This window comes from Berghia stephanieae, chromosome 5, assembly GCF_034508935.2.
Source record: "Berghia stephanieae isolate SIO BIC M18660-M18661 chromosome 5, UCSD_Bste_1.3, whole genome shotgun sequence".
Lineage (NCBI taxonomy): Eukaryota > Metazoa > Mollusca > Gastropoda > Nudibranchia > Aeolidiidae > Berghia > Berghia stephanieae.
Window position 1 is genome coordinate 48,090,418 of NC_088364.1, and position 27,222 is coordinate 48,117,639.

The following is a 27,222-nucleotide window of genomic DNA, read 5'->3' on the forward strand; positions in this document are numbered from 1 at the left end:
AGAGATTGCCTATGAATTTGCGTCTGTGCAATATCGGATGTACTAGGCTATCAGAAAACTCTTATGTCGATAGATACGTGATAAATCTGATGATCATTCAATAAACATGAACAGTGTGTTTAAGGAGCGAGTCTATAAAATCAACGCATCAAAAGGAAATTAAATTAAAAATAATAGTAATGAAATATAAAAATATAAAAATTAATAATAAAGTATGTTGAGTTCCTTCTTTTCATCCTACAGTTCATTAGGTATATGGATCTTTCAAATCAGACATCAAATATTTTGTGATTGTCCAGTGTCCAATCATAAGTAGTCTTTCAGAGCCATCACCATTGTCTACTTACAGGTCATGAATATCACAACCACAAATTAATCCTCGGAAATATTTATTCAAATAAGAAACACAACTTAATCCACTGGAAGAATAATCCAAATGATTCCATTTCATGACACAATTTGTACCTCACTCTGTATTTAACGAACTTGTGACCGTCACAATTCAAAATGTGGCCGCATTAAGGTTAACGATGACCTTGTAGATCCGGGTGTTTTGATGCAATATAAAAAGAGACCTTGTCTAATCAGTTGACTGTTTACAAGGAAGGTTCGAAAGCAAAATATCATTGTCAGAAAATGGAAGGTCACATAAATTAGAAGCATGCGGTGCTCCACTTTAATCAATATATGTTGTCATGTTGGCATGAGCTTGGCACGATCAATGCTATTGGTGTGTGAGGCATTCTTTATTGCAATGCAATAGTTACACTCTGCTGATCTGCGTAAGTGACAAACATGGCTTTCAATATCGTCTTGTTGAAAAAAACCCATGAGCAACATAATCATGATGGAGACTGTTATCTGAGGTAAGAAAAAATTAAGTTTGCCAAATCAACAAAGCACTTGCAGGTTCAGAAGAGATACTTTACTATATTTGCGGTAAGAGAATGCATGCGAGGATTAGAAAGTGGAATAAGACCTAATGGACCTTGCGATATCTGCCCATGAGTTTAGAATATCCAGCTGGTGATGCCATCTTCTTGTCTGTGGGATCAAGACTATCTAAATGTGAAAAAGCAATGGTACCAATTCTTTCTGAAATCCAAATATTACGTATGTTCTTGCACAGGTGAACTGGGTCATAAATAAAAAAAGAGGTTTGTGATTAGTTGCTTCAGGGGATTTAGCAACCCACGGCTTTTGCTCATCGTGTGTCAAATTGATTTACTCTCTTATTATCAAATACATGGTAACAACATTTCCTCCACATTCCTCCAGAGGTGTCATTACTTCAGCAACCTGTTGAAATTGAAATTCAGAAGTTAGTGAATATTAGGAAACGAGTCTAGCAAGGAAAGATCTTGAACCAAAAAACATTTCACCATAATACCAAGCATTGTTGTAGCTGCTCTGTCAGGATAATCACGAGCAAAACCAAAGTCTTCACCACCACGATACGGCTTTGATGTGAATCTCATCAACAATCTATACAGATCCCCGGTTGCTCTCACTGAGGCTCCTGAAAATAGAGGTAAATAAAGCTGCATTACTCATACTTTTGCTGCAGAGGTAATTTTCTGAAAGTAGAAATGGATGGTAATAGTAACTAATTCCTAAGCTGGGACTAGGGAGAACGAGACAATGAATACCAAGTAAAAGCATTACAAAGGTCCTCTGTGGAGTAAATGCGTTTATTTTAAAGCATTTATAACATAAACATTGCGCTGTAGAAATTTCACATGTGGATCATCTTCACCGTTTGAAATAACATAGTTTATCAATGCATCAACACTCCAACACTTCACTTGCGTGTCACTAGAAGTAAAGTCTGGATAATTCTTTATTTTATGGCATCCTTGTAACATTCAAATTATAAAGCCAGAGCACCTGAGGAAGATAAAATATTTTTAAAAAACATAGAAAAAACACAAATCGAGCCATTTCTGCTTATACTACACGAAGTGTATAGCCCTCTTGGCTTCTTAAATCAAACAACACCTCCTGTAGGATGGCAAAGAAATATGTTAGTAAAGCGTTCATGAAAGTCCTTTTCATCAAACAACTCTCTTGCACGGAAATGCAACCATTCCATCAATAATAATAGTTCTTGACTGTGCTGTTGATCTGTCTGTAGTGCGAGAATTATTTCTGCCAGCCTGTAGAGGGATACAAGATTGTGGAACGTTAGGGAAAATAGAAGGTAGATTAGCAGATCGGAAGGCTCTTCCAACAGTTCGAATCATTTCAGCGTCTTTCAGCCAATGTAAGGAACACACGCTCATGTTATCAGTCACATCCTCAAATTACAATAAATTGGGCAGACATGTAATCCAAAGCCTTTTTGGTTCATCGTCAGATGGAAAACGAAAACAATAATCGTTTCATCCGGTGCCGATGGTGGATTATCTCGAGTGGGACGATATCCACTTCGACAATTTACGACTGAGCACTTCCTTCCCATTTTATGCTAAATCCTGTTGGAAATCACAAAGCAATTAATCCTGGATTGTTAGAATGCTGTTGAAATAATAATCATTTCATAAAAAAAAAAACACTCTAAAAAGCAAAAGTAAATTAATTAAAATTTATTTTAGCAGACTATCATCAACATATGCCACGCTAGATAACACAGGAGAAAGAGAAAGTAGAAATCTTAGGCCGTTAATAAAAACGAGGCTAAATACGTGTTCTGGGTCCTAATCACCAGCCTCAAACGCGAAACCAAACGATACGAACGGTTTCAATTTCAGTGTACGAGTTTATAATTTGCATCGATTGTAATCGATTCAGTTCAATATTAACCCGTAATACATTTCCGGTCTTTATCTTTAAGATCCACACAACAAGGAAGTCCTCAACATTTTAAAATCTAACTACCATCAGATTCTTCATGAGCATGTAGAAACCTGGAATGCATTCAACAAACCGCCTCTAATCGTCTCCAGACGGGACCGAAATTTGAAGGACATACTAGTTAGGAGCCGCTTGACGATGGATATGGTAGGCAACCAATGTAAGACGGAACCTTGTGGATGTTGCAGTTACAGGACGTGCCCACACTAATTCGTGGAAAATTTCATCAATTTCCCGGATAAAGTGTGGTACATCCGACACTCATTCACCTGCACGGATCGTAACCTATTTTACGCTATAATCTGCAAACGTTGCCACAAGACCTACGTGGAGGAAACTGGCAAGAGATTAAGCGACAGGTTTGGACATCTGCGGTCTATTGAAAACGACGAGGACAAACCTGTCGCTTACCACTTCAATGGGTCCAGTCATCGAGGATTGTACGACATCCAAATCTCTGTCCTTCAGTTCTGCCACACCACTAAACAACATAGGAAATACGGGGAGGCAGAACTGATACTTAAACTGAACACCCCTTCACCTCATTGCATGAACTCGAAACTGGACCTCATTTAAATATTATACTATTTACCTTTATCCACCCCCCCCCCCCCTCCTTCCGACTCCCCCGGCGACCCATCGTCTTTTCCTTTAAATACATATATGCATACATACATACTACTACTACTACTACTACTACTACTACTACTACTACTACTACTACTACTACTACTACTACTACTACTACTACTACTACGACTACTACTACTACTACTACTACTACTACTACGAACTACTACTATTACCACTACTACTACTACGACTACTACTACTACTACTACTACTACTTTTCTGCTGCTGCTACTGCCACTGATGCTTATACTAATACCTACATCCCTTATATTTTGTATTTATTTCCAATTCCATTGTATTTATTTTCCAACAATAGTCTACACGTGATTATATTTCACTTTTTAATTACATTACACTTTTCCTTCCCGCCTCCCCCCTTTTCACTTAATTAATTGCGCACCTTTTATAAATATATATTGCTCTATTTTAATTCGTGCTTCCTTACAAAGTAGCATACTATTTCCTGCCCATCAATGTTTTTTGTTTATTCATCTTAACAACGCCACTACCACATTATCTCATTCGTCTGTAGTGTTTCATTCTTCCTGTTTTGTTGATAAAGGGGAAACCCGAAACGTCCATTTTATCTGTTTTCGCATATTAAATTGAAACTTACATTCAATGTCACACTGTCATTTATTTGGTCTTTGTCTTTGTATATTTCACTCCCATAATCTAGAATGCTTTGTAGAGTTGTTTTCATCTTTAGGATTCACTTGGTAATTTGACAAACAGTCAATAGCTTCACTCAATGATTCTCACGTTGACGCTTCCTTCACTCAAGTCTGCTTCATGCTCATGCAGTGATTGATTATGTAGTAGGGGGAATTAGGCTAAAACCGTGCAAATTCGGGTTGAAAGCATGAAAATTTGCATTCAGTTTGCTAAGACCCATAGAAAAAACATCTGATATAGAACCACTCTGGCAATCAATCATAACGTATCGGTTTAAGGCCTTAGATTTTACCTATTACAGCTATATTAAACAAGGGAAATAACTGCGTAAAAATATATATTTTCTTCATATGCAATGTATTAGGGAAAATGAGGCTAAAACCGTGCACATTGGGGTTGAAATCCTGAAAATTGGCATATAGGTAGCTATGACCCGTATAATTAACACCTGATATAGAACCACTCTGGCAATTTCTCAGAACAGTGCGTTTTTAGCACTTTTATTTTTTCCTATATAGCATTACTTATCCGAGGAAATAACCACGACAATATAATGTGCGTTCCAAGGAATTTACCCAATGGAAACCGTACGGTGCTCTTATTGGCTAAGTAGAAAACGGTAAGGGCTGCCTGAAGCCGGTGATCGTAAAATACTAACGAAAGAGTGAAAATGGAAAGGCTTCGTATGGGAACAAAACAGACAATGGACGTTTCGGGTACAAACCCTTCGTCAGCACAACAATACACAAATAAACGTGGAAAACAAATAAAATATAATGAAAAATAACTTGTATCGTCTGTACTCAATGGTGGTTGCAGTATGAATGAAATGTTAGCGTGGCGTGGGTAGCGGATAGGGTGCCCCAAGGGGGGGGGGGGGGGGGTGATCTAATTGATAAGCAAAGGTCAGCGTCAGGGAACAGAACGTTCCAGACTATAATGGAAGATAAAAGACATATTGTGTAGTAGTAGTAGTAGTAGTAGTAGTAGTAGTAGTAGTAGTAGTAGTAGTAGTAGTAGTAGTAGTAGTAGTAGTGGTAGTAGTAGTAGTGGTAGTAGTAGTAGTAGTAGTAGTAGTAGTAGTAGTAGTAGTAGTGTAGTATGTAGTAGAAAGTTATAGTGAAACAGTAGGGGGCGGTGGAGGGGGCGAGGTGAAAGGGTCACGGCGGAGGTGGGGGGTGGGGGGGGGGGGTTGTTGGATGAGCGAAGGTCGAATCTTCGCGAAGGAAATACGGGTGGCGATGCGATAGTAAAGTGGAATACACCGATATATAGATAGATAGATAAATAGATGGATAGACAGATAGATAGGTAGATAGATAGAAAAGAGGGGAGAGAAGAGAGAGAGAGAGAGAGAGAGAGAGAGAGAGAGAGAGAGAGAGAGAGAGAGAGAGAGAGAGAGAGAGAGAGAGAGAGAGCGAAAAAAAAATTTTAAAAAGGGGGGGGGGGGGGGCAGGGAGGGGCAGGGGGGGGGGGGGGTTGTTTGAGGCGGACCGGTAGAGAGGGGGAATTAGAGAGAGAGAGAGAGAGAGAGAGAGAGAGAGAGAGAGAGGAAGGGAGAAAGAGAGAGAGAGGGGGGGACAAAGAAAGAAAGAGAGAGAGAGAGAGAGAGAGAGAGAGAGAGAGAGAGAGAGAGAGAGAGAGAGAGAGAGAGAGAGAGAGAGAGAGAGAGAGAGAGAAAATAAAAATAAATAAATAAATAAATAAATAAATAAATAAATAAATTTAAAAAAAAAGGGGGGGGGGGGAGGTGAGAGAGGGCGAGTAAACAGCCGAGTGATAGCTGGGTCTATATGTATATTGATGGATAATAAAGTGCATGAGTGGACACAATGAGAGATAGCTAGGAAGGTAGATGACTATGAATTGGTGGATAATCAGTAGATAGATAGATAGATAGATAGATAGATAGATAGATAGATAGATAGGTAGAGTTGTAGTTTTAGTAGTATGAACAGTAGTAGTAGTAGTAGTAGTAGTAGTAGTAGTAGTAGTAGTAGTAGTAGTAGTAGTAGTAGTAGTAGTAGCAGTAGTAGTAGTAATAATAATAATAATAATAATAATAATAGTAGTAGTAGTAGTAGTAGTAGTAGTAGTAGTAGTAGTAGTAGTAGTAGTAGTAGTAGTAGCAGCAGCAGCAGTAGCTGTAGTGGCAGTAGTGAGAGCAACAGTGGTGATGAATATGGGGGTACTACCGCAAACTCGGGGACCCAAAAATTTCCCCAATAATTTCTGGCCAAATTTTTTATATTTTTTACGTAAAAAATTGCTGGCTAAATCTTTTTTATTTTTTACGCAAACTCGGGGACCCCAAATAATTTCTGGCCAAATTATTTTTTGGCCAAAATTTTTATTTTTTTAATTATTTTTTTTTTTAGATCTAATATCTTTTAACATATAAAATCTAGATCCAAATTATTTTTTGGCCAAAATTTTCATTTTTTTAATTAATTTTTTTTTTAGATCTAATATCTTTTAAAATATAAAATCTAGATCCAAATTATTTTTTTGCCGAAATTTTTATTTTTTTAATTAATTTTTTTTTAGATCTAATATCTTTTAAAATATAAAATCTAGATCCAAATTATTTTTTGGCCAAAATTTTTATTTTTTTAATTAATTTTTTTTTAGATCTAATATCTTTTAAAATATAAAATTTAGATCGCTTCGAGATCTAAATATATCTATTTCTAGATTCATAGTAGATAATTAGATCTGGACTGGATTTTGTTTTGTTTTGTTGGGTTTTTTTTTTTCATATACTAGTAGTAAACAGTATTTATAACTCACCCTATACTGGATACCACTGCGAAAGATGGAGAATAATATGTCGAAGGGCTTCTTGGTGAGTCTTCCCGTATAGCTCCCTCCACATAAATTCATCCAAATGAGATTCCAGTTGACTACTGTGGACACCCAGCATAGATTTGAACCTGCGTTTGCAGTTCTTCCAATAGCACTCAATAGTGTTGGTGCATGCGCCTGTCTGGGGGTCAACAAAGTTAGCTGTGTGGTTCACCACCAGGTGTTGATCTGGAGGTTGGACTGGGAGGTTGGCTATCCCGTTGTATGCAGCCCAGCCGTCACTGTGTATAGTGGAACCAGGGGCGATGTGCTCCTGAATAAGTGGCAACAGTCTAGCCGCTGATCTGTCGTTATCCACGACCACTAAAAATCCCTGTCCCGTCTCCCTACACACACCACCAAACACCCACCGTTGCTCAGCAACTCGGCCCACGTTGTTTTTTCTTTTGGCCACTAGACTTTCGTCGATCTCGACTGTGAGGCCTGGACCACCTATTTGGTACGGGTTGTTCAAAAGCCACCACGAACAAATGTCTCGAAAAAAACCATACCACTGTAAAACAGAATTTCACTCACTCCAGTGAGCCCTGTACTGTTTAGAATCGGCTCCTTGAAAGCCCACAAAAGGAGCAGCTCAACAATTTTCCTCAGAGGAAGACACTGATGTTCAAAGAACGATCCTCTCCTTAAGGGAACTTTGACACTCTTGTGGGTAGGGCAACGCCAGTACCTGTTGTCACTTGTGGCACTTTTCTTTATAAGAGTGGTGACTCGGTTGCAAGTCGCACAATTTGGTGGATTTCTTGTTAATAACCCGTTAGTCTGGAGAAAGAGAATAGCGTCTTCTTCTGTCCTCGCATGAGCATATAATAATTGTAACGCCATTACGAGAATCGAAATGCCGCGGCGCGAAAAACACAAACACACCAGACAAAAAAAAAAACGGCAAAAAACCCCACGTGAAATCCAAATGATTGAACACGTCAAAAAATGTTTTACTTTTTTTATTACCCATTTTCAAATATACGTTTATTTGTTCAAAAACGGGTTCAAAAACGGGTTCAAAAACGTATAAAAACATTAGACATTAAATTCGCATATAATACATATTATGTTCATGTACATACATAATAATAATAAAACACATAATTTTGTAGAAAATGCTGGTCACGAAAAAAAGAAAATGCCAATCTGGCATACAACGATGAGAATCGAAATGCCGCGGCGTGAAAAACACAAACACACCAGACAAAAAAAAAACGGCAAAGAACCCCACGTGAAATCCAAATGATTGAACACGTCAAAAAAATGTTTTACTGTTTTTATTACCCATTTTCAAATATACGTTTATTTGTTCAAAAACGGGTTCAAAACGTATAAAAACATTATACATTAAATTCGCACATAATAATAAAACACATAAAAAAGAAAATGCCAGTCTGGCATACAACGATAAGAATCTGGCATACAACGATAAGCAACATCCGGTGTCATCATTCCAGGCGGCAGACCGTATCTAGGGTAAACTAAGCAAGAGAGACTCGGGTCCCCGAGTTTGCGGTAGTACCAATATGGGTGACGTTGACATCTAGTGGTGGTCAATCCTGGTGTTGAGTCCGCGTGGAGTCAGCGTTCCCAACAACTTGATCAGGTGAGTTTCCCTACGTCGACGGGCGGAAGTGTCCGAATGGCAAAAACTTAGCACACACACACGCACAAACTGTTCATCGCAGTGGTCTGGCAGATTGAAGTGTCTGGCAACTGCTGTGTCTGCACAGTTCGATATGTCACGCAAGTGCTGCACGAATCTGTCACCCAGCCTCTTTCCGGTCTCACCAACGTAAGCAATCCCACACAGGGAGCACATAATCGCATAGACTAGATTACGGTCAGTGCAAGTAAACGGCCGCCTGATGTCCCAAATCTTGTCTGGAAAGCTGACTCTGTCGTACTCACACAGGTGCCCACAAGTCTTGCATCGGGGTCGCATACACGATCTGGCTTTAGGTCCATCCCTGGGTATGGGTTCCAGGCGGCTTCTGACAAGGAGATCCCTCAGGTTACGATCCCGTCGATATGCTACCAACGGGGGTTCTGAGAAAACTCTGTGGGTGTCTTCGCCCGCCTGGAGGATCCCATAGTTCTGCAATAGGATGTTCCTCACTTGATCGGCATGGGGGTGATGCGTGAGGACTAAAATGGGGCGCTGTGTCGCCTGCTTCCTGCCATTGCGAGGCCTCATTGCTGCTTCTCTCGACACGAGGCTGGCTTTCCGGACAGCCTTAAGCAAAACCCTTTCGGGATATTCCCGTGCCCTAAAAAAATCGAGCATTCGATCACGTTGAAGCGCAAATTCATCATCTTCCAGACAGAGTCTCTGCAAGCGGAGTATCTGACTGAATGGGATGGAGTCTTTGCACTTCACCGGATGGGATGACCGATAGAGCAGGTAGCTGTGACTGTCTGTTTCCTTGTAGTGTTCAGTGGTCCGTACTCCCGTGCTGGTCAATACAGCCTTGATGTCCAAAAAGTTCACCTCAGAGGTTGAAATCTCATAAGTGTACTCTATGGACGGGTGGAAGTAGTACAAAATTTTCATTGAACATGCCAACCTGCTTTTTTTTTTTTTTTTTTTTCATTAATTTTCTTTCTTTTTTTTTTTAGAAATCCGAGACCGGGTTGCCACCTTGCCTGTTCTTGCCAAGTAGTAAAAAGGTGGATTAGAGAGCAGAGCAGGGAGATAAGCACAATCCAAAGTAGTCTAGAGTTATACAAATACAAAGCACCATTGTGAGTGGCATTGACCTACAGTAGGCACTTGCAAGAATTTTTCAAAATAGTGGCTATGGGTATTAATTTAGCGTAGAAAAATAAAGGGGAGTGAAATATTAACTAGAGTGAAAAAATATCGCTCTATCTCAACTGGTTAAAAAGTTATGACCGTTTATGTGGTGGAAAATCTCTATATAGCTTAATAGGAAAAAATGTGACCAAAGCACTGCATCCCAATGGATAATCAAGTATAATTCAGAAACAGCTTCAGATACAACTTTGAAATTTTTACATGTGGTAAATCAACATCTCTGTAATACATTGCAAACAGAAAATGAATTATTTATTGAAAAAGAAAAGTATAGTTTAGAGCTGAGACAGCTGAAATCAAGGAAAAATAGATCACGACATACAAATGAATGACCTATTGGAATTTTGGAAAAGTCAATAATAAAATATTTATTCACATGAAAATAGACCAAATACACCACTGAATCGGCGTCATTTAGTGGTTTACTTTGAACTTTTCAAAATGAAAATAGACCTCATAAAAGCAAAGATATGAACTGACAAATGTTTGAGGTGGTGTATTAGCCTACAGATGCCCAGTGTCAGTGACCGTGCTGTAGCCTATTTTTATTTCATTTCATGATAGACCAAATACACCACTGAATTGGCGTCATTTAGTTGTTCACTTTGAACTTTTCAAAATGAAAATAGACCTCATAAAAGCAAAGATATGGACTGACAAATGTTTGAGGTGGTGTATTAGCCTACAGTCTACAGTCCTACAGATGCCCAGTGTCAGTGACCGTGCTATAGCCTATTTTTATTTTATTTCATTAGTGACAAAGATAAAATATATGTACTTCTCTTTTTTTTTGCACTGTCACGGAGTGCTGCAATCTCGACATAATTGTATTTTCCAGGAGGGCTGCAGTTTCAGGGTTTGAAAAGTTATAGTTTTTCTCTTGTTGAGCTCCATTTTCGTCAATGAATTTCAAAAGGAAATAGAATCTAAACAAAACGAAAGCGGATGTGGCGCTGATTAAATCTTTTGCGTCAGAAGAACCCAAACTGCAGCACAAAACAACCGATAGAGTCAAGGGCTAGGTCAGGACTAGGTCAGGACTTGCCACGCCCATTTCTAGGCTTAAGCCCAGCTAGTCCGAGACTAAATAATGCTCATTGAATCCGATTTTTTAAGACACTTACTAAGCTTGGGCTAAAGACTAGCTAGTCATTTACTAGACTAGTAAATTACTAAAGTAAGTCCGCGTTCATTAGAACGGGCCCAGATCTAGTGCATTTTCCTACCTGATCTTGTGATCAGGGACTAGTCTACACTAGTGCCGCGCTGAAGACCGGTCTAGACCGCGGTCCGACGGTCTTTTAGCTGTGAACCGAAGACCGGTCCATAGGGGAAGATCGGCGGCGGTCCTCACTTCTTATCACCTTTCAACTAGTGCGGGGCGGTCCTTGCAAGGACCACGGTCCTACGGTCTCGCGCCATAGCCTACTACTTCCCCAGCGCAGGGTTGCCAGATTATTTTTCAACAAAATGCCAGGGGAAGACTCAAAAAATGCCAAAACACTCAAAAAGATGCCAAAGTCTGTTGACTCCCACCCCCACTAAGAAAACTACTCACTTTTGATAGACAATTTACTATCATATCCTGGTGGCTTGCGTGTTTTCCTTTCTTTTTCTTTTCTTTTTTTTTTTTTTTTTGAATTATACTAAATTTCCTGTTGGGGTAATTATTTACCTACTGACTACTAAGTGGAGTGGTAAACCACTACACCACGGTTGGATTTTAAGAATGAAAAAGAAATGTGAAGATGTTTGTTTTTACGCGTTTAGAAATAATTAAGAAAAGGTGTCATTTGAAGTATAATATACAAGAAAAGAAAATGCCAAATGAAAATGCCAAATGCCAAATGATTTTTCTAATGCCAAACGGTTTTCAAAAATGCCAGATTTTTGGAATCTGGCATTTAAAATGCCAAACTGGCAACCCTGCCCCAGCGATTCGTTGCTTCGGTTGCCTATCTTCCACCAATCACCACCCATCCCACTTAATTAATCGCACCCACCCCCCTTTGCCATACACTAAACGACACAGACGACCATACAGGCAGACGACCACCAACCTCCACTCCGCAAACCGCCCTTTCGTGTGTGAGATGGGGGGAACAGGAGGCGCACGCCTTGGACGATTCCATTATACGGGGTAAATTTCAAAATTTACTACACCATAATGATCGCAATGACAATGATCTATGGTGAAGGCATGACCCCTCTTCTCTAATGGGTTATTGTTTGAAATGTATGTGACTACTAAAGATGTGTGTGTTTGTGTGTGTGTGTGTGTGTGTCGAACCTAGCAAGTAGCAAATCCGATTTTTTGTTTTCTTTTGTCCATCTCTTGTCACCACTCCTTTCTATCGCAGTGTTGTCATTTAAAATAATACAATAATATTAAAATTTCGTTGGTGTTTTTACTAATCAAATAATATGAGTTTCATTAGTTTCTTCCTTCCAAAAAACCCAGTTATAACGTCTGAATTTTAAAAAAGTCCAATAGAATATTTGGGGACCCCGATAGCTCAGTTGATAGAGCACTCTCTTTATACGCAAAGGGCCAGAGATCGATCCCGGGTGCAGTCGATTTTTTTCTGAATCCCTGTCTACTCAGCAATGAATGGGTAGCTGAGTTTGTTAGATCTGGCGAAAAGTCACCATCGACCCCTCTTATTACCTCATCCACCCCCTCTTATTATAACTTCACGTCTCTCTCTTACTCTTCAATGCTCGCTGCCCTCTAATTGTGTGTGTGTGTGTGGGGGGGGGGGGGGGGGGGGGGGTAGTAGGAGTTGCGTGTGTGTATCAACGCCACGAACAACTCGATCAACGCCTTGGGCGATGCCATTATCTCCGTTAATGGGGATAAATTTCAAATTTTATTAAATTATCGAAGTAACAATGAAGTACGGTGAGCAAATAAAGAAGGCATCACCCCTCTTCTCTAATTAGGTTACAATTTGAAATGAGTGTGACTACTCCGTGTGTTTTACTCCTGTAGACCACGGTTTTCATCGTGTAGCGGTCTTTAACGGTTCAAGAATGAACGATCCCATGGTCTCAAAGGTCAAAACGGTTCGAATTTCCAACAGTCTCTCAGGAATGTTCAATGTCGAAAAGGACCGGTCACCGGTCCTTGCGGTCTTCATTTCCCAAGGACCGTAGGACCGTGGTCCTTAAGCTTGCCAAGGACCGCCCCGCACTAGTCTACACTGCACTTTCTCTACCGATCTTTTGATCATAGCTATTTTGAGTGGGAGGCACTTCTACACTATGCATATAACTTTCCAACACAGCATCTAATATATTCTTGAAAGTATTGACGCTTGCGCTTCAACGACATTTGCTGGCAATGAGTTCCAACGTTCAATAACTCTCTGTGTAAAAAAGTTCTGTCGAAGGGTGGTTTCAACTCTGGGTTTCAGAAGAGATGATAGATTTTGTTTGTGAATTGAGTTTGATTGTTATTTCGTGTAGATTTGATCACATAGTAACAACATGGAACGTTGGTCAATCATAAAAAAACATACCCCCCCCCCCCCTACCACCACCACCAGTAGTTGGAATGTCAACAAAGTTAAACAACCAAAAAAAAAAAAATAAATAAAACAAAGAACCATGATCATTCGTAGTGCCATGCACACCACTTTCAACCGGCAAATGTCTAGCCTATTCATAATATAATTGACTCTCACCATTTCCTAATAAAAGTTTGTTCCGAGTTTGAAACTTTAGGTCTCAAGATACCTGCTCACGGCTGGGATAGGAACAAGACAAAGGACCCATGTCCTTTGATAGTTGACAGTCTGCTGCTAATCAATGTGTAAACAAAAATGTTGAATGGATCTGTATGACATACGTAATGGACAATTGTAGCAGACTTCGGGTCATTTGCATCTAATTATATGGGTTATGTTTTGACGGCGCCATCATAGTCAAAAGAGCAGTAAAGTTGGTGCAATAAAATAAACAATATCACGTGACCAGACATTTGACGTCAGACGTGACCCAGATTTTTTTTTATAAATGACCCGAACTGTGCTGCAATTGACCTTTAGTAATGTCATGCGCATCCAACCAACTTTTTGTTTACATGTTGCTAAGGCAGCAAACTGAAGTTGGCGCGAATAAATTCAAGCTGTTTACTCCAAGTCTGAGACTCAGTGAGATAGCTAGGGAGGCCACGATCATATTTTTTTTATCGCCAAAATGCCCCTTCTTTTATTTTATAGGAAAACCATAATCATGGTTCCCCCTCCTCCCGTAAACAAAACCATATCTATGTCCAGGGAAACGAGGATGGTTGCTTGTTTTTGGTTAAGGCGGACCATACTTCTTTTTTTTTTTACAGCGTATCAAATGATCAAAGTCAAAGCATACGGTCAATGTAATGAAGAGAGTAAATTCGAATCTATCTCCTATCTCTTCGCTCAGATGACCCTTTTGACAGAAGACAACTACTACTTCTACACTCTAACTATAACTGCACTACCACTACAGTATTATAACCACTGATACCACAAAACTATAGACTTTTATACTATCGAGAACTAATGGACCGTATGGCTTAGCGGTACGGTTTTCGTCTTGTCACAAAAAGTCGAGCAATGCCAATGCTAAGTGTGATCAGTAATAGGATGGGTGACTTATCGTGAAAAATTATACACACATTACCCCATTCGATTGAATCATTCAATGAATGAGTATCTGGCTACAGAAATGGCGGATAGTGTAGTGACAGTTTTAGTACACAAGGGTCGCCTAACAGGCTGTATGACAAAGAAATATGGTTCCATACGGCTTGTTGAAGTGGGGGGATAAATATGAAACATTGTGAAGCGCATTGCTCACGGCTATCTGTAGAAATGCGCTGTATAAATATTCATATTTATGTACTTGGTCCAACTGTTACTATTACTATTTCTACTACAAGACCTCTACTAATACTACCGTACTACTACTACTACTATTACTACTACTACTACTACTACTAATAATAATAATAATAATAATAATAATAATAATAATAATAATAATAATAATAATAATAATAATAATATAATAACAATAACAATTATTATTGTTGTTGTTGTCAGTATCACCGTTTATTAATGATTTTAAAAAGTGTTAAAGATACTTGCAAAATGTTGGTGTTGTGTGTGTTGTAGCAATCCAGCGACGCAACTCTGTCTACAACTACAAGAGACGCACAAGACCGTGGCACTAAACATCCCTGGCATGCATTTAGTCAAACAACATGAAAGCAACATTCACGGTAGCGTTAACTACGTCAAAGTCAAAGACAAAACAAAAGTGACATACAACCAGGACATGACAGTAAGTGAGGTGGAAATTCTCAGAATTGAAAGCAGACACTTCAATGTGATATTACTGTCAACAAACCTCCACCAATGCCATTCAAGTGGCCAGTTACATCCACCACTAGTGAGAAACCAATGATTGTGATAGGTGACTTTAACTGCCACAGCACCAAATGAGGATACAATGAGAACAACAAAGATGGAGATACTGTTGAGGAATGGGCTGACCAATATAATCTGACACTGACACTCTTCTATGACGCATGAAGCATCCTTTCCAAGCGCTCGCTGGAGAACAGACCTTGCATTTGTGTCTTCCAGACATGTCAAAAACTGTCGGCAACCCCATACCAAAATCAGTACAGTAGAACTCGGAAATAGCGAGTTCGACGGGTCCACTCCTGATTACTCGCTATTTCCGAGTTCTCGCTATTCCCGAGTTGCCAGGAAAGGTTATAATAATATTGCTGGTTATTCCCCTCAGTGTGTAATTCGAGTAAAAGCCGTTGCCCCTATTTCAATTTCTTCACAGAAGTGGCAGATTGCTTGGTTTTTGTTTTTTTGTTGTTTTTTTCAAGTAAAATCATGACTAGAAAAAAAAACAAGAACATAGAAGTGTGTGTGTGTGTGTGTGTGTGTGTGTGCGCACGAGTGTTTGTATGCACTCGGCATGTTTGATGAGGTAAGCAAGCGCATCACTAAATCACTGACCCATTGAAATAATGGTTCCACACTCCCCTCTCTCGCTGATCGTGTCGTTCGTTAACGATGCTACTCGCTGACCGATGCTGCGAAGTGAGGCATGTTGACATGTGCTTACCTCGCGCGTCGCGTGGCACCACATTAGGTGAATAATTGACCCCCACCCCCAATACACACACACGCACACAAACCCAACCCCCACCCAAATTTGTGTCGCCTATTATGTACTACTACAGACTTGGCTACTATGTAATATTACTCGTAACGAAAAATAAGCAAAGAAAAGAGCCGGCTAGGCTAAAAATATTTAAATTGCCATTGTCTCTTGTTTTGCTTTACTTCGTCGCAAGAAGCAAAACTGGGGCAGGAAATGCTCGTTATTTCCGAGTTGACCTCTTTTTCATACTCGCTACTTTCATGCTAATTTTATTGACTCAAATAAGGGAAAAAAACGGGGATTTAGATTTTACTCGCTATTTCCGAGTACGTTACTTTCATGTTCTACTGTATACAGACCTATCGCCATTGAGGTAGGATCAGTCATCTCTACGAGAACAAACAAATTATATGAACTGTGTTTGTGGACCTGGCAGCTACCTATGACACAGTCAATCATAGGAAACTGCTCCTAAAGGTTGCAAGGGTAACTCGTAACACAAAAATAGTTGCAATAATAAAATTCCTTATGTCAAACCGTCACTTTTTTGTGGAAATGAATGGGAAGAAAAGCAGATTACAAAAGAACGGACTCCCTCAAGGATCGGTACTTGCATCTATCCTTTTCAACGTTTATACCAATGACCAACCTCATTTTGAGAACATCAGGGGGTTTCTATATGATCTGTGTCTTGCGTCCCAGGCCTCTGATTTCAAGACCATTGAGGAGAGACTAACGGATGTCCTGGAGCCACTCTCTGAGGCCACATTTAAAGAACTCACTTGCCAACCCAGGAAAAACTCAAAGTGTGTGCTTTCCTTTTAAAGAACCGCCAAGCCTAAAGAAAACAGGAAACTGAACATCTGGAATGGGAACATATTGGATAAAAACACATTCCCCATGTACCTCGGTGTTACCGTAGACCGCACAATGTCCTTTTCTCAGAACACAAAGAAAACAACAGCAAAGGTGGCCACAAGAAACAACTTCATAAGAAAAGAGGCAAAAACTTACACGCCATGGGGAGCAGATCTGAAAACAGTCAGGACAACCATTGTAGCCCTCTGCTATTCATCAGCCGAATAGGTCTCACCAGTCTGAGTAAGATCCTGCCATGTCAAAAAAACACCTGCCGGATCATTAGAGTAAATTGAAACCGACTGCAGTTCCAGTCCTCCATCGGCTGGCTGGCATTGCACCTCCCCACATTCAAAAAGCCACTGATTCCAAATCCCAGAAATATAAATAGAAAATTGACCCAAGGCACAGCCCAATGACAAGTAGACTGAAGTTGAGAAAGAGCTTCACGATGGAAGAAAGCATGAACCCTGACCATGCAGCTGTATACAGGCGTTCCACGTGGAGAGAGTGGAACAATCATGCAAATAAAGCTGTTGGAGATCTGAGAGAAGAACTGTCCTACGGAACTGTGCTCCCCAGGAATGAATTGGTAACACTGAACAGAGTACAGGCAAAACTTGTGAGAACAACTGGAAGCATGAAAAAGTGGGGCTGGCTGAGAGTAGCTTGTGTACATGTGGGTGCCCAGAGCAGACATCCTTAGAGAATGCCAGGATGCGCTCAGCTGCACTGACCATGACCCAAGAGTCCCCAGATGCTGTTGAGTGGGTTCGGTGTTGGTGCGAAACTGTGACGATGATGACTTGCAAAATGAATAAGTCTTACACCTGCCAATATATAAGTAAGATGACAGGATGCTGATCTTTTTAACATCAAAGTACTTTTGTAACCCGGCACTGCTAACTTTTATGTGTAACCCAGAATGAAAAGTTATTACAAAAGACGATTGCAAGATATTTAGATAAATAGCTAGTTTATCATTGTGGTAGACGTACATATATAGCTATATATTAAAGTTACATATCCAATAACCTGTAGGTTAACAGAGAAGGAAGGGCGCACAAGTTCATTGTAATTTGAAGTTGAGGAGTTGGAACAAAGTTGATTTGCATTGAGTCAGAATTCAATCAAGTCTTAGACTTAGATTGAAAGAAAAAAGCCCAAAGAATCTTTTTTAAAACAAGAAACAAAAAAAAAACCTACAGCGTGCACCGGAATGAATAAAAACAGGACAGTCTTTAAACTGTATCAATGGAAATCACATCTTGCATATACAAGACCTCTAGTGCTATTGTGAGGATTGGTTCTCAGTCTCACCCGTCCTGCTGTATCTGAGTGCCATAACACAACTTGTGAAATCCAAATAAATTAAAAACAGATTATAAATTTATATCACTTTTATTGTCATTTCATTCATATTCATGTTATTCACACTGAAATCATTAAAAAAATATAGATATGATGTTTCTCCATTAAAAGTATGCTTGTATTCTCATCCTGTGAAAGAGAAAGAAAAAAAAAGAAAACAAATTGATAATTATTACTGAAACTGTGTAGTTCCATTTTTTTAAATCTGTGATGTAAGAGCCTCAGCAAAAGCTTTGGTTAAGAAAGGTTCTGATTCAAGAAATGTACTTCTTAGGCAGAACATGCGATTAACATGTGTAGACTTTAGTATTATGGTCTTGCTTATAATTATCAAGTGCAGAAAGTTAGCCATTAAAATGATTATTTAATAAAATTCAATATAATTTGATTCGAGAAATGGAACACAAAGGAAGAATTTGCGATACTCTGTCCAGTCATAAGCATCATGTTCTTGTTTATAAAGTGCAGAAACTTTGCAAATAAATAGAATAAATAGAAAAGAATTTTATTCGAGAAATGGAATACAACGGCAGAATTTGCGACTAACTAGTTAAGACAAAAGCACCATGGTCTTATTTACAAAATACAGAAACTTTGTGAATATTTCGAGAAATGTAGCACAAAAGCATCACTGTCTTGCATATGAAGTGCAGAAAATTTGTGATTAAGCCACTGCATTATTTAATATGATGTTGCTGATAAATGAAACAATGCAATACAATTTTTAAAAATATGTTCTGCAACATCACATGGTCCCATCTATCAAATTCTACTACCATTACAAATCAGCTACATAGATGGATTCATCAGTACTCTTATCTTGTTGATAAATTAAATTATAAATATAGAAAAGGATATCATAAACTTTAAAAAATAATTATAAAGTTAAATGGTAGACAAGATAAAGAGGTCATGCCTATTCTTATTCATAACCAAGGAAGCAGGTTTCTTTTGCTATATTCTTCTTGACTTCCCTATGTAAATGTTTCTTTCAGGTGTATAACAAGCTCACAGGGCATTTTTATAAAGAAACAGGAGACAATACCATTAAAATGGAGAGATCACTGCCAAAAATTACATAGGGATAGATATGCATTGGTTTTAACGTGTATTAGACACTGTCATTAGAAAAAAGTTTTAAAAAATCTTTACAAACTACAGTAAGCTGCTTTTAAAATTAAGAAACGCTCGAAAGCAAAATATGGTCCTGTTCTCTTAATCACCGCTCTCTAGTCTCTAGATTAGGTCAATAAAGCTGAGAGGTTTTATGAAGAATATAGAATATAGAAGAAAAACATTAATTCCAAAAAAAAACAAAAAACAAAGAAGGGTCCATCATGATATATTAGGAATTCTCAAGGAATTCTATAAGATACAGTAACATGAAAGCCATTTTGATAATCTTGAAGGATAAGACTCAATGATGATGATGATGATAATAATAATAATTATGATACTTCTTCCTGAATATAAATTGAGTAATTCCCATGGTATAGGCAGGCCAATGCTTCCAGAACAATTAAAGGAATGCAGAGACTCATTCTTGTTGTAATGTTATTTAGATCTGAAAAAAAAAAAAGAGAAGCTTGGCATTCTAAACCATTTTCCCATGGTCCCATAAAAAGCAATATCATCTCACACAAAATCATAAAGTAAAATTCATATGGACCAAACAATGAATAAAAGTTATAATTACCTTATTTTATCAATTATTATCATTGGATTTATTTAATTTTATATGTATTAATTAAATGACAATTCGAAATTAAGATACCAATGTTTGAATGAATAACTGGATCTAACTCTACAAGTAAAATGTAAATGTGCAACTTATTCAGGTTTCAGGAAGCACTTGTTACAGTCTGTCGCTTCATGTTACAGGAAAAACTCCAGTTCCATGAACCTTATGACTCTAAAGGACCAATTATTTCAAAGTAAAATGAAATACTATTTATTTTTTAAGAAAGTTATCAAGCACTATTTAAGGTCTGTTGCTTCATGTTACAGAAACAGGAAAAACTCTAGTTCCATGAGCCTTATTACTCTAAAGAACCACTTATTTCAATGTAAAATGTAAGAAGAAATATCATTCAATGTTGAATATATAGACATGACCTATTTCTTAATGGTTTGCTTATATTCAATAAAAACATTAGAAAACATATTGGACCTGGAACTCAGATACCACAAGGTTGTTAAAACCGTTGGGTCGGGTCTAATTTTATCAGAGGTTTATGATCATGAAGGCAAGATTACATAACCAATGTCAATTAGCTTTTTTAAAAATGGGCTTTTATTTACCTTCCGGTGAACTCATTTGATCAATATTTCCTGTATTTAACTTTCTGATCACATAAGAAAAGTCTAATAAACATTGAATATATTTTAATGCCTCGAGATTTCACTTTAAAGTCAAATAAAATATCTGATCACAAATAAAATTTTTGATAATTCAATCAACAGAGAGAGCTTTTCAAAATTGTTCGCTTATTATTCCTGAGGCAAAATTTAGATAAGACATCATTTCACATATCATGGTGTTTCCTATGAATTACAAAATCCTAAAAAGCTTCTTCTTTATAAAAAAACGTATGAAATAAAATTAGGTAATCTAAAGTAATCAGAGAGGTTTAGTTTTCATTTCAATCCAAGGTAAATCCGTAAAGAGTTGTAGGACCAGGCCCCTCTTAATCATTACCCACAAAATTGATTAAACTAACAGGGATGTGTATAAAACTGTAACAAAACCTCACGACCCCCTCTCCCCCTCCCCTCCCCCCCCCCCCCCCCCCCCCCCCCCCAACACTCATACAAAAACTTAAACACAGTTTTTTTCATTTTCACTTCTCTTGAGCCAAGGAAACTCGTTGCTCATTTTAGCTGCACAGATTCGAACTCAATCGCTTTCCTTCCCCCTCCCCCCCCCCCCCCCCCCCCCTTTTTTTTTTCTTATTTTTTTTTTTTGAGCGAGTCTATTCTTTTCTCCTTTTTTGTTTGGCCTTGTTCCGTTTCTGAGCATGAATTTCTTAAAATTGTTTTTTTGTTTTCTTTTTTTTTTAATACAAAAATATTGGGTCTGGGAATAACCAATTTTCGTTATTGGCAGACCCTGTCTGGGAATAATCATAGCGATGACGAAAATATCAGACCGCACTCTCTGCATTTTACAATAAAATATGTTTTCTTTCACACAGCTACCGACCAAATAAGGCGAATAGGCTTGGAAGATCCAAAACGTCATACATGTAGTTTGACACCTGCCAAATATCAAAGATGCGATAAGGGGTTGAGAGGGACATTTTCTTTTCCCAGACATTCTCATTTTTTCACCACCCCTTCCTCCGTCTCTGCCATTCCTTCTCCCATCGACTCTCAGCAAAAACAATAACAAAAAGTCTTATGTGGCAAAAACGGCTACCAACTAAATCCCTCAAACAACACAAGATATTGAAAATAGGTGGCAGAGACCCTTTGCCTTTGTGTCTTGTTCCTTTTCCAGTTCCAGTCATGAACAGATAATGAGAGAATGAAGACCTAAAGATTGTTTCGAAATCTATTATCAGGTTGGCTGTCATTATTCCCAGACGCCTGTCTGGGGATAATAAAAATTCGTTATCCCCAGACAGGTGTCTGGGGATAACCAATGTTTGTTATCCCCAGACACCTGTCTGATAGTGACTACTGTCTGGGGATACTATCCCCAGACGCATGTAGCAAGTGGGCAGAAAGATTTTATGCAAAATTCCAAACTAGGCGTGAAAAATACCAAATATTCTGGAAAAAATACGAGTGGTTGTGTCCCAAAACAGTTAATATATCAAAAGATATTTAACACAAGATGAAAGTAAATAGTGATCAAATGTCAAATCCAGCTCTTTTTAAAAAAATATTTTAAAGCAAATGGATCAATGAAATTTCTTTTGTTACTTTGATCTGAAAACGTCAAACTGGCAATTCGACTTTTTATTTTCAACCAGGAAGAAAGTTGTTAATCATCAAATCTGTTCATAGTCCACCAACCATTTAAATTTTCACTACCTACCTACCTGTTAACTTTATTGATCATCTCTTGTTTCTATAATTTGCTCATTCTGGCCACAATTTTGGGGATGACCGGGAATTATTTTTTATTTCGCGGACGAATTCCTAGGCCATGGTATTGTTCGCCCCAAAGCCCAAAACCGACACCTGTTATTTTCCTGACTTCTGCGCACAAAACAATACAATTTAGTATCACACGTCCACAAAACTAGATCCAACAACATAATTTGATTCGAATCAGAGATGAAAATAACTACCAAAACAAGGAAGCAAAAATGGTGGAAATATGTTTAGCTCATATATGAATTTTAAGATATTCCGATAGCGATGTGGGTAGACAGCTCAGTGGGTTAGGCCACCTTTCATTTTACTCCTATTCGAACCAGTCGCGACACTTTTTTTTTTCCTTTTTCTTTCTTTCTTCCCAATTGATTTTCGTTGTTTTCACTTTTGTTCCGTGTTCTGAGCAAGAGTTTTTTTTTAATCAGTTGAATTTTTTATTTCTCCGATAATATTATTTCATTATTTAATTTGCTCTAGATCTATTATTGTTTTTTTTTTTTGTTTTGGTCAAATAATAATAATAATAATAATAATAATAATAATAATAATAATAATAATAATAATAATAATAATAATAATAATAATAATAATTGTAATAATAAAAATAATTGTAATAATTGTTATTATCATTACTATTACCATCATAATCATCATTATATTATTATCAATAATAATATTATTTTTATTATTAATAAAAAATTAAAAAAAGAGGGTGGGGGGGGGGGGGGGAGGATGGATGGGACATTTATCCCTTTCAACGTTCTGTAAAAAGAAGACGGAATTTTTTTATTTTTTTTTAAAAGTGACGTTACCAGGATTCGAACCCACAACGTCGATTCTGGTCAAACTTGCAGGGCAGACGACTAAACCATTCGGCCATGACACCCACTTCAAAGTCGACGCATATTGTGTATATGTAGTAACAACTGATTTTAATCTTGGTTAATTTTATGTTTTTATAGATATTTTATTAACTTTCCTTATTTCTATGTACATCTGGAAACATTCCATATTCTGGAATGTGAATTATTGTTTAAAAGAGCGGAGTTTCAAATATGCGTCTGGGGATAATGAAAATTCGTTATCCCCAGACAGGTGTCTGGGGATAACGAATTTTTATTATCCCCAGACAGGTGTCTGGGGATAATCACAGCGTATCAGGTTAGGAAAGAGAGAGTCAATAAAATATGACAAGCGATGAAAGCTTCGCACCACGAAAGATGAGGATTTAAAAAATACAACTTTTGTTGAGATTCCACCTGCTGAGTAGGGGGGTGCCTGCTTTTTTTTTTGTTCCTTTCTGTTTTCTTTTTCGGTCAAGTTATGACTGACACACGTTCTAGACTGTAAACGTTACCCATAAAATGTCATAAATTACGAAAAGTGTTTTCTCTCACACAGTATTCGAATCACTCACTGAATGAGCATGAAGCAGACATAAGTGAAGGAAACGTAAACTCTGTAAGTGAGAATCGGCGAGTTAAGCTGTACTGTAATGACTGACACTGACAGTGACAGTCAAATTGCGAAGTGAAATGAAAACAATTAAACAACGCATTATGCCGGTGAGACATCCAAAGTTAAATACCCGAACGCTATTGTGGATTAATATTGAACTAACTCGTTTCCTGCTCTCAAAACCAATCGATACAAATTACAAACTCAAACACTGAAATTGGAATCTTACCTTTGCATGAGTTGGACTGCCATTCTTTGCTGGTGATTAGGAACTTTAGCAGCCGGACAACGTTGCGCACAAAACAGGTCTCCCGTTTTTGTCGTTCAAATTGTAGATAATAGGGTAGAATCGGGTAAGTTCGCCGACGGGGAAATTCGCCGCGACCCTCCACCCCCAAGAAATAATGCTTGGTGAACATTTATCCTTACACCCCTCACGTTGGAATAGTCCGTATTCAAAAGACAAGATGTGAATGTACGTATTGCTTCAGTTTGAAGGAAGCAAATGAGAAATCTTTAAGAGTTATAGCACTTCAAAATGACATGTAGTAATCAAGATGCTGTGACATCCTTGACTTTTTGATTGTAACGGCAACCCTACACTAACGTTCCCCTAGTTTGTGCAGTTGAATGTGAAGGCCCTGGTCACAAAATCAATGTTGTATTGACTTTGTGGTCATCCATATCCATTTTATTTTCATTATCAGTGTATATTATCATCAGAAAAATATTTCTAAAAATTGTAATACAATATTTCAAAAATCTATAATTTCGGGTAAATTCACCGGTACTCTCGGGTAAATTCGCCGCACATCACTATCATCATACTATAATTATTCCAAAGACGATTTTAGTGTGCAATAGACGCTGTGCGTTAGCACTAAAATATAACTAAGTTAAGAAAAGTAAATAATAAATATGTAAGTGGGTTTAATAACCACAAATCAGTCGACTCGGGTATGGATGGGCAGCAGGCTCTGATCTTGTGATTGGCATTGTAATGTATCCACAGGAAGGCACTTTACATACATCATCACACTCGATTCAAGTGCCAATAAATATGTGTTAATATTGCAGTATTGGATAATGTAGAGAGATTTGAGGACAAGAAGAGTTTAAGAAATGGAAATTGTTCCTCATATTGTCTTGTAGGGAGAAAAACTAAGTACAAAATCTCGCGGCGAAGTTACCCGCCAGTGGCGGCGAAGTTCCCCGACGTGCGGCGAATGTACCCGACAACAGTGGCAGTTTTAAAAGGACTTTTGTGAATAAAATACAATATAAATCTACGTTAACACTTCACAAAAAAATAATTGATTGGCCAGGTAAACTTATTGTCAGTGTTTGGATTGCCCAATTGGCAAATTGGCCTCCCACGGCAGGCCAGAAGTGAGACAGTGAAAAAACGGCGAAATTACCCGATTTTACCCTACACATTCAGTTAAAAACAAACACGTACAAATAAAATTGTTATTTAGTTAAATTCTTTGTATATGGCTAAATTATTCCGAAAACCATATTTTAAATAGTTCTTGATTTGTTCACACAAGCGCATTGATTTTGGAGAATAATCTTGACCGTTGTCTAAAAATAGACCGACAGTAATTTTTGGTAAATTTTACCATTTGTTTAATAAAAAATCCATATTTAGATATTATTTGACGCATGATCGAGTATTTATGAATATGTGTTTCTTTTTCCACCTAACAGACATTTTTTAATGGTTATTTTTTTTCTATAATTTACATTGGAAGGTGAGCTGTCAAAGCCAGGAACATGTGTTTTGCCACGTGCTTCTAAAATGGTCACGTGATATTGTTTATTTTATTGCACCAACTTTACTGCTCTCTTGTAACGCGTAATGATAATATGTTTACAATAAAAATTGTGACGTCGGTTTATAAATCGTTAAATTTCACTAAAAATTAGATTCTTTGAAAAGAAGTATCATTTAAGTATATTTAAACGTGTCTTGTATTCAAAGATGATGAAATCAAAATTCATTTAAGGGGCAGAATAAAAGATTTCTTACACTCTTGCTTTTTGGAATTCGAACTTTGTTCCCTTGCGCAATCTCTAGGTTGTGAAGCCGTTGGTTACACGTCTGGAATTTCAAAAAGCAAAAATTTAAGAATCGTATATCATTGTTAATAGTGTTGATATATTCTATCCATAAAATGTATTCATTTCCTTGTCCTCATGTATGCTAACATGACAAGTACAATCATCACGGTCTGTATTACATTATGTTCTCTTTATGTTAATTCATCGTAATTGATTGCGGACATAAACGCTATAATAACGTAACCGTAATATGGGGAGACATTCCAAAAGCTCCTAGAGAGGTGGGCCTTTGGCCTACCAACCTCCGCTGCACGTCCAACTCGCCTTGAGCATGCATTCACGTAAAATATAAAGATTTTTTTTAAAAACCTACCTCTGTTTCAAAAACTAGCATCTTTCACCTTTCTAAGAAACATTTTGATTTTTCAGAACTTTAGTTCGTTAAAAAATACCGGCCAATCTGACCCGTTGAGTCGAATGAAAACGAAATTTTGTTGTTTACACGGTTCAAAGGAAATGCCGTAAATAAGCTTTCATGGACTTCCTGTGTTGTTTTTACAGTGTCACGTGACCGTTTTGAGAAATTTGACGTCTGCTACAAATAATTAGACCGGTAGGGGGTAGATATTTTCGTTGGAGCAGAGAAAAAGTGAGTATTATTTCTTGGACTTGTAGAGAGGCCTAGGGTCCACCAGCAGTCAAGTTGATTGAATAAAAGAAAAAAAGGCCTTGTTTATCCGCCGCCACCACCACCATGAGAGTGGAGGGTGAGGTGGGGGTGTTGCATGAAGACGAAAGGGAGACGTGGTGACCTTGGGTGACGTAGAGCATCTCAAGGATGCTGGCAGCAGTTGCAGGTGTTCTTAACCCCTTAACGGCGAAGCTAATTTTTTGCTTTTAGATAATAGTTTGCTTTTATCTTTATTATTGTTAACGGGGAATACAGCGTTTCCACCAAGAGAGCAGTCAGACTATCGCAACTCGGACTTCAATTGTCTATAATCGTTTTGCCGTTACTTGTCTTTTGATGATAGAAGATTTGGTGTTAGGTCAAAGATCGAATTTCGCCGCTAAAAGGTTGCATTGCTACTGGATTTGCTCCCCCCCCCCCCCCCCCACCTTTTTTTTTTCTTCTTTTTTTTTCACCTTAGTATTGTTGATTGCTATTTCCTTTTTATGATTAGCAAGTGCCGTAGGAGTCTCACAGGATGCAGGAGTACTGCAATTAACCCTTTGCCAGTGACACTGATTTTTTTTGTTTTCAAATAATAGTCTTCATTTATATTATTTTTTAACGCAGAAAAACAAAAACGTTTCCACCATAAGAGCAGTAAGAATATTGATAAAAAGCGCTTTGAGCACGTTGG

General features: G+C 38.0%; 2 protein-coding genes and 1 long non-coding RNA gene across 4 annotated transcripts in view; 1 reads left to right on the forward strand and 2 right to left on the reverse strand.

Annotated features, from left to right (window-relative positions):
- On the reverse strand, positions 1-26,333 carry LOC144973074 (uncharacterized). Its single transcript, XR_013645475.1, has 3 exons — positions 26,229-26,333; positions 25,824-25,895; positions 1-861 (listed from the first exon to the last, which is right to left on the reverse strand). It is a non-coding gene; the product is annotated as an uncharacterized LOC144973074 (long non-coding RNA).
- LOC144973072 (uncharacterized) lies at positions 18,241-24,323 on the reverse strand. The gene is made up of 2 exons (XM_078915063.1): positions 24,021-24,323; positions 18,241-19,793 (listed from the first exon to the last, which is right to left on the reverse strand). Exons 1-2 carry the CDS (start codon positions 24,208-24,210, stop codon positions 19,678-19,680), a joined length of 306 nt encoding a protein of 101 aa, XP_078771189.1. The 5' UTR covers positions 24,211-24,323; the 3' UTR covers positions 18,241-19,677.
- LOC144973073 (FMRFamide receptor-like) overlaps positions 25,920-27,222 on the forward strand; it is a 52,191-nt gene continuing 50,888 nt past the window's right edge. Inside the window, exon 1 of one of the 2 annotated variants that reach the window (XM_078915064.1) lies at positions 25,920-26,023. The gene's annotated coding sequence lies outside the window, so the exon portion shown is untranslated. The other variant, XM_078915067.1, reaches the window with a different exon arrangement.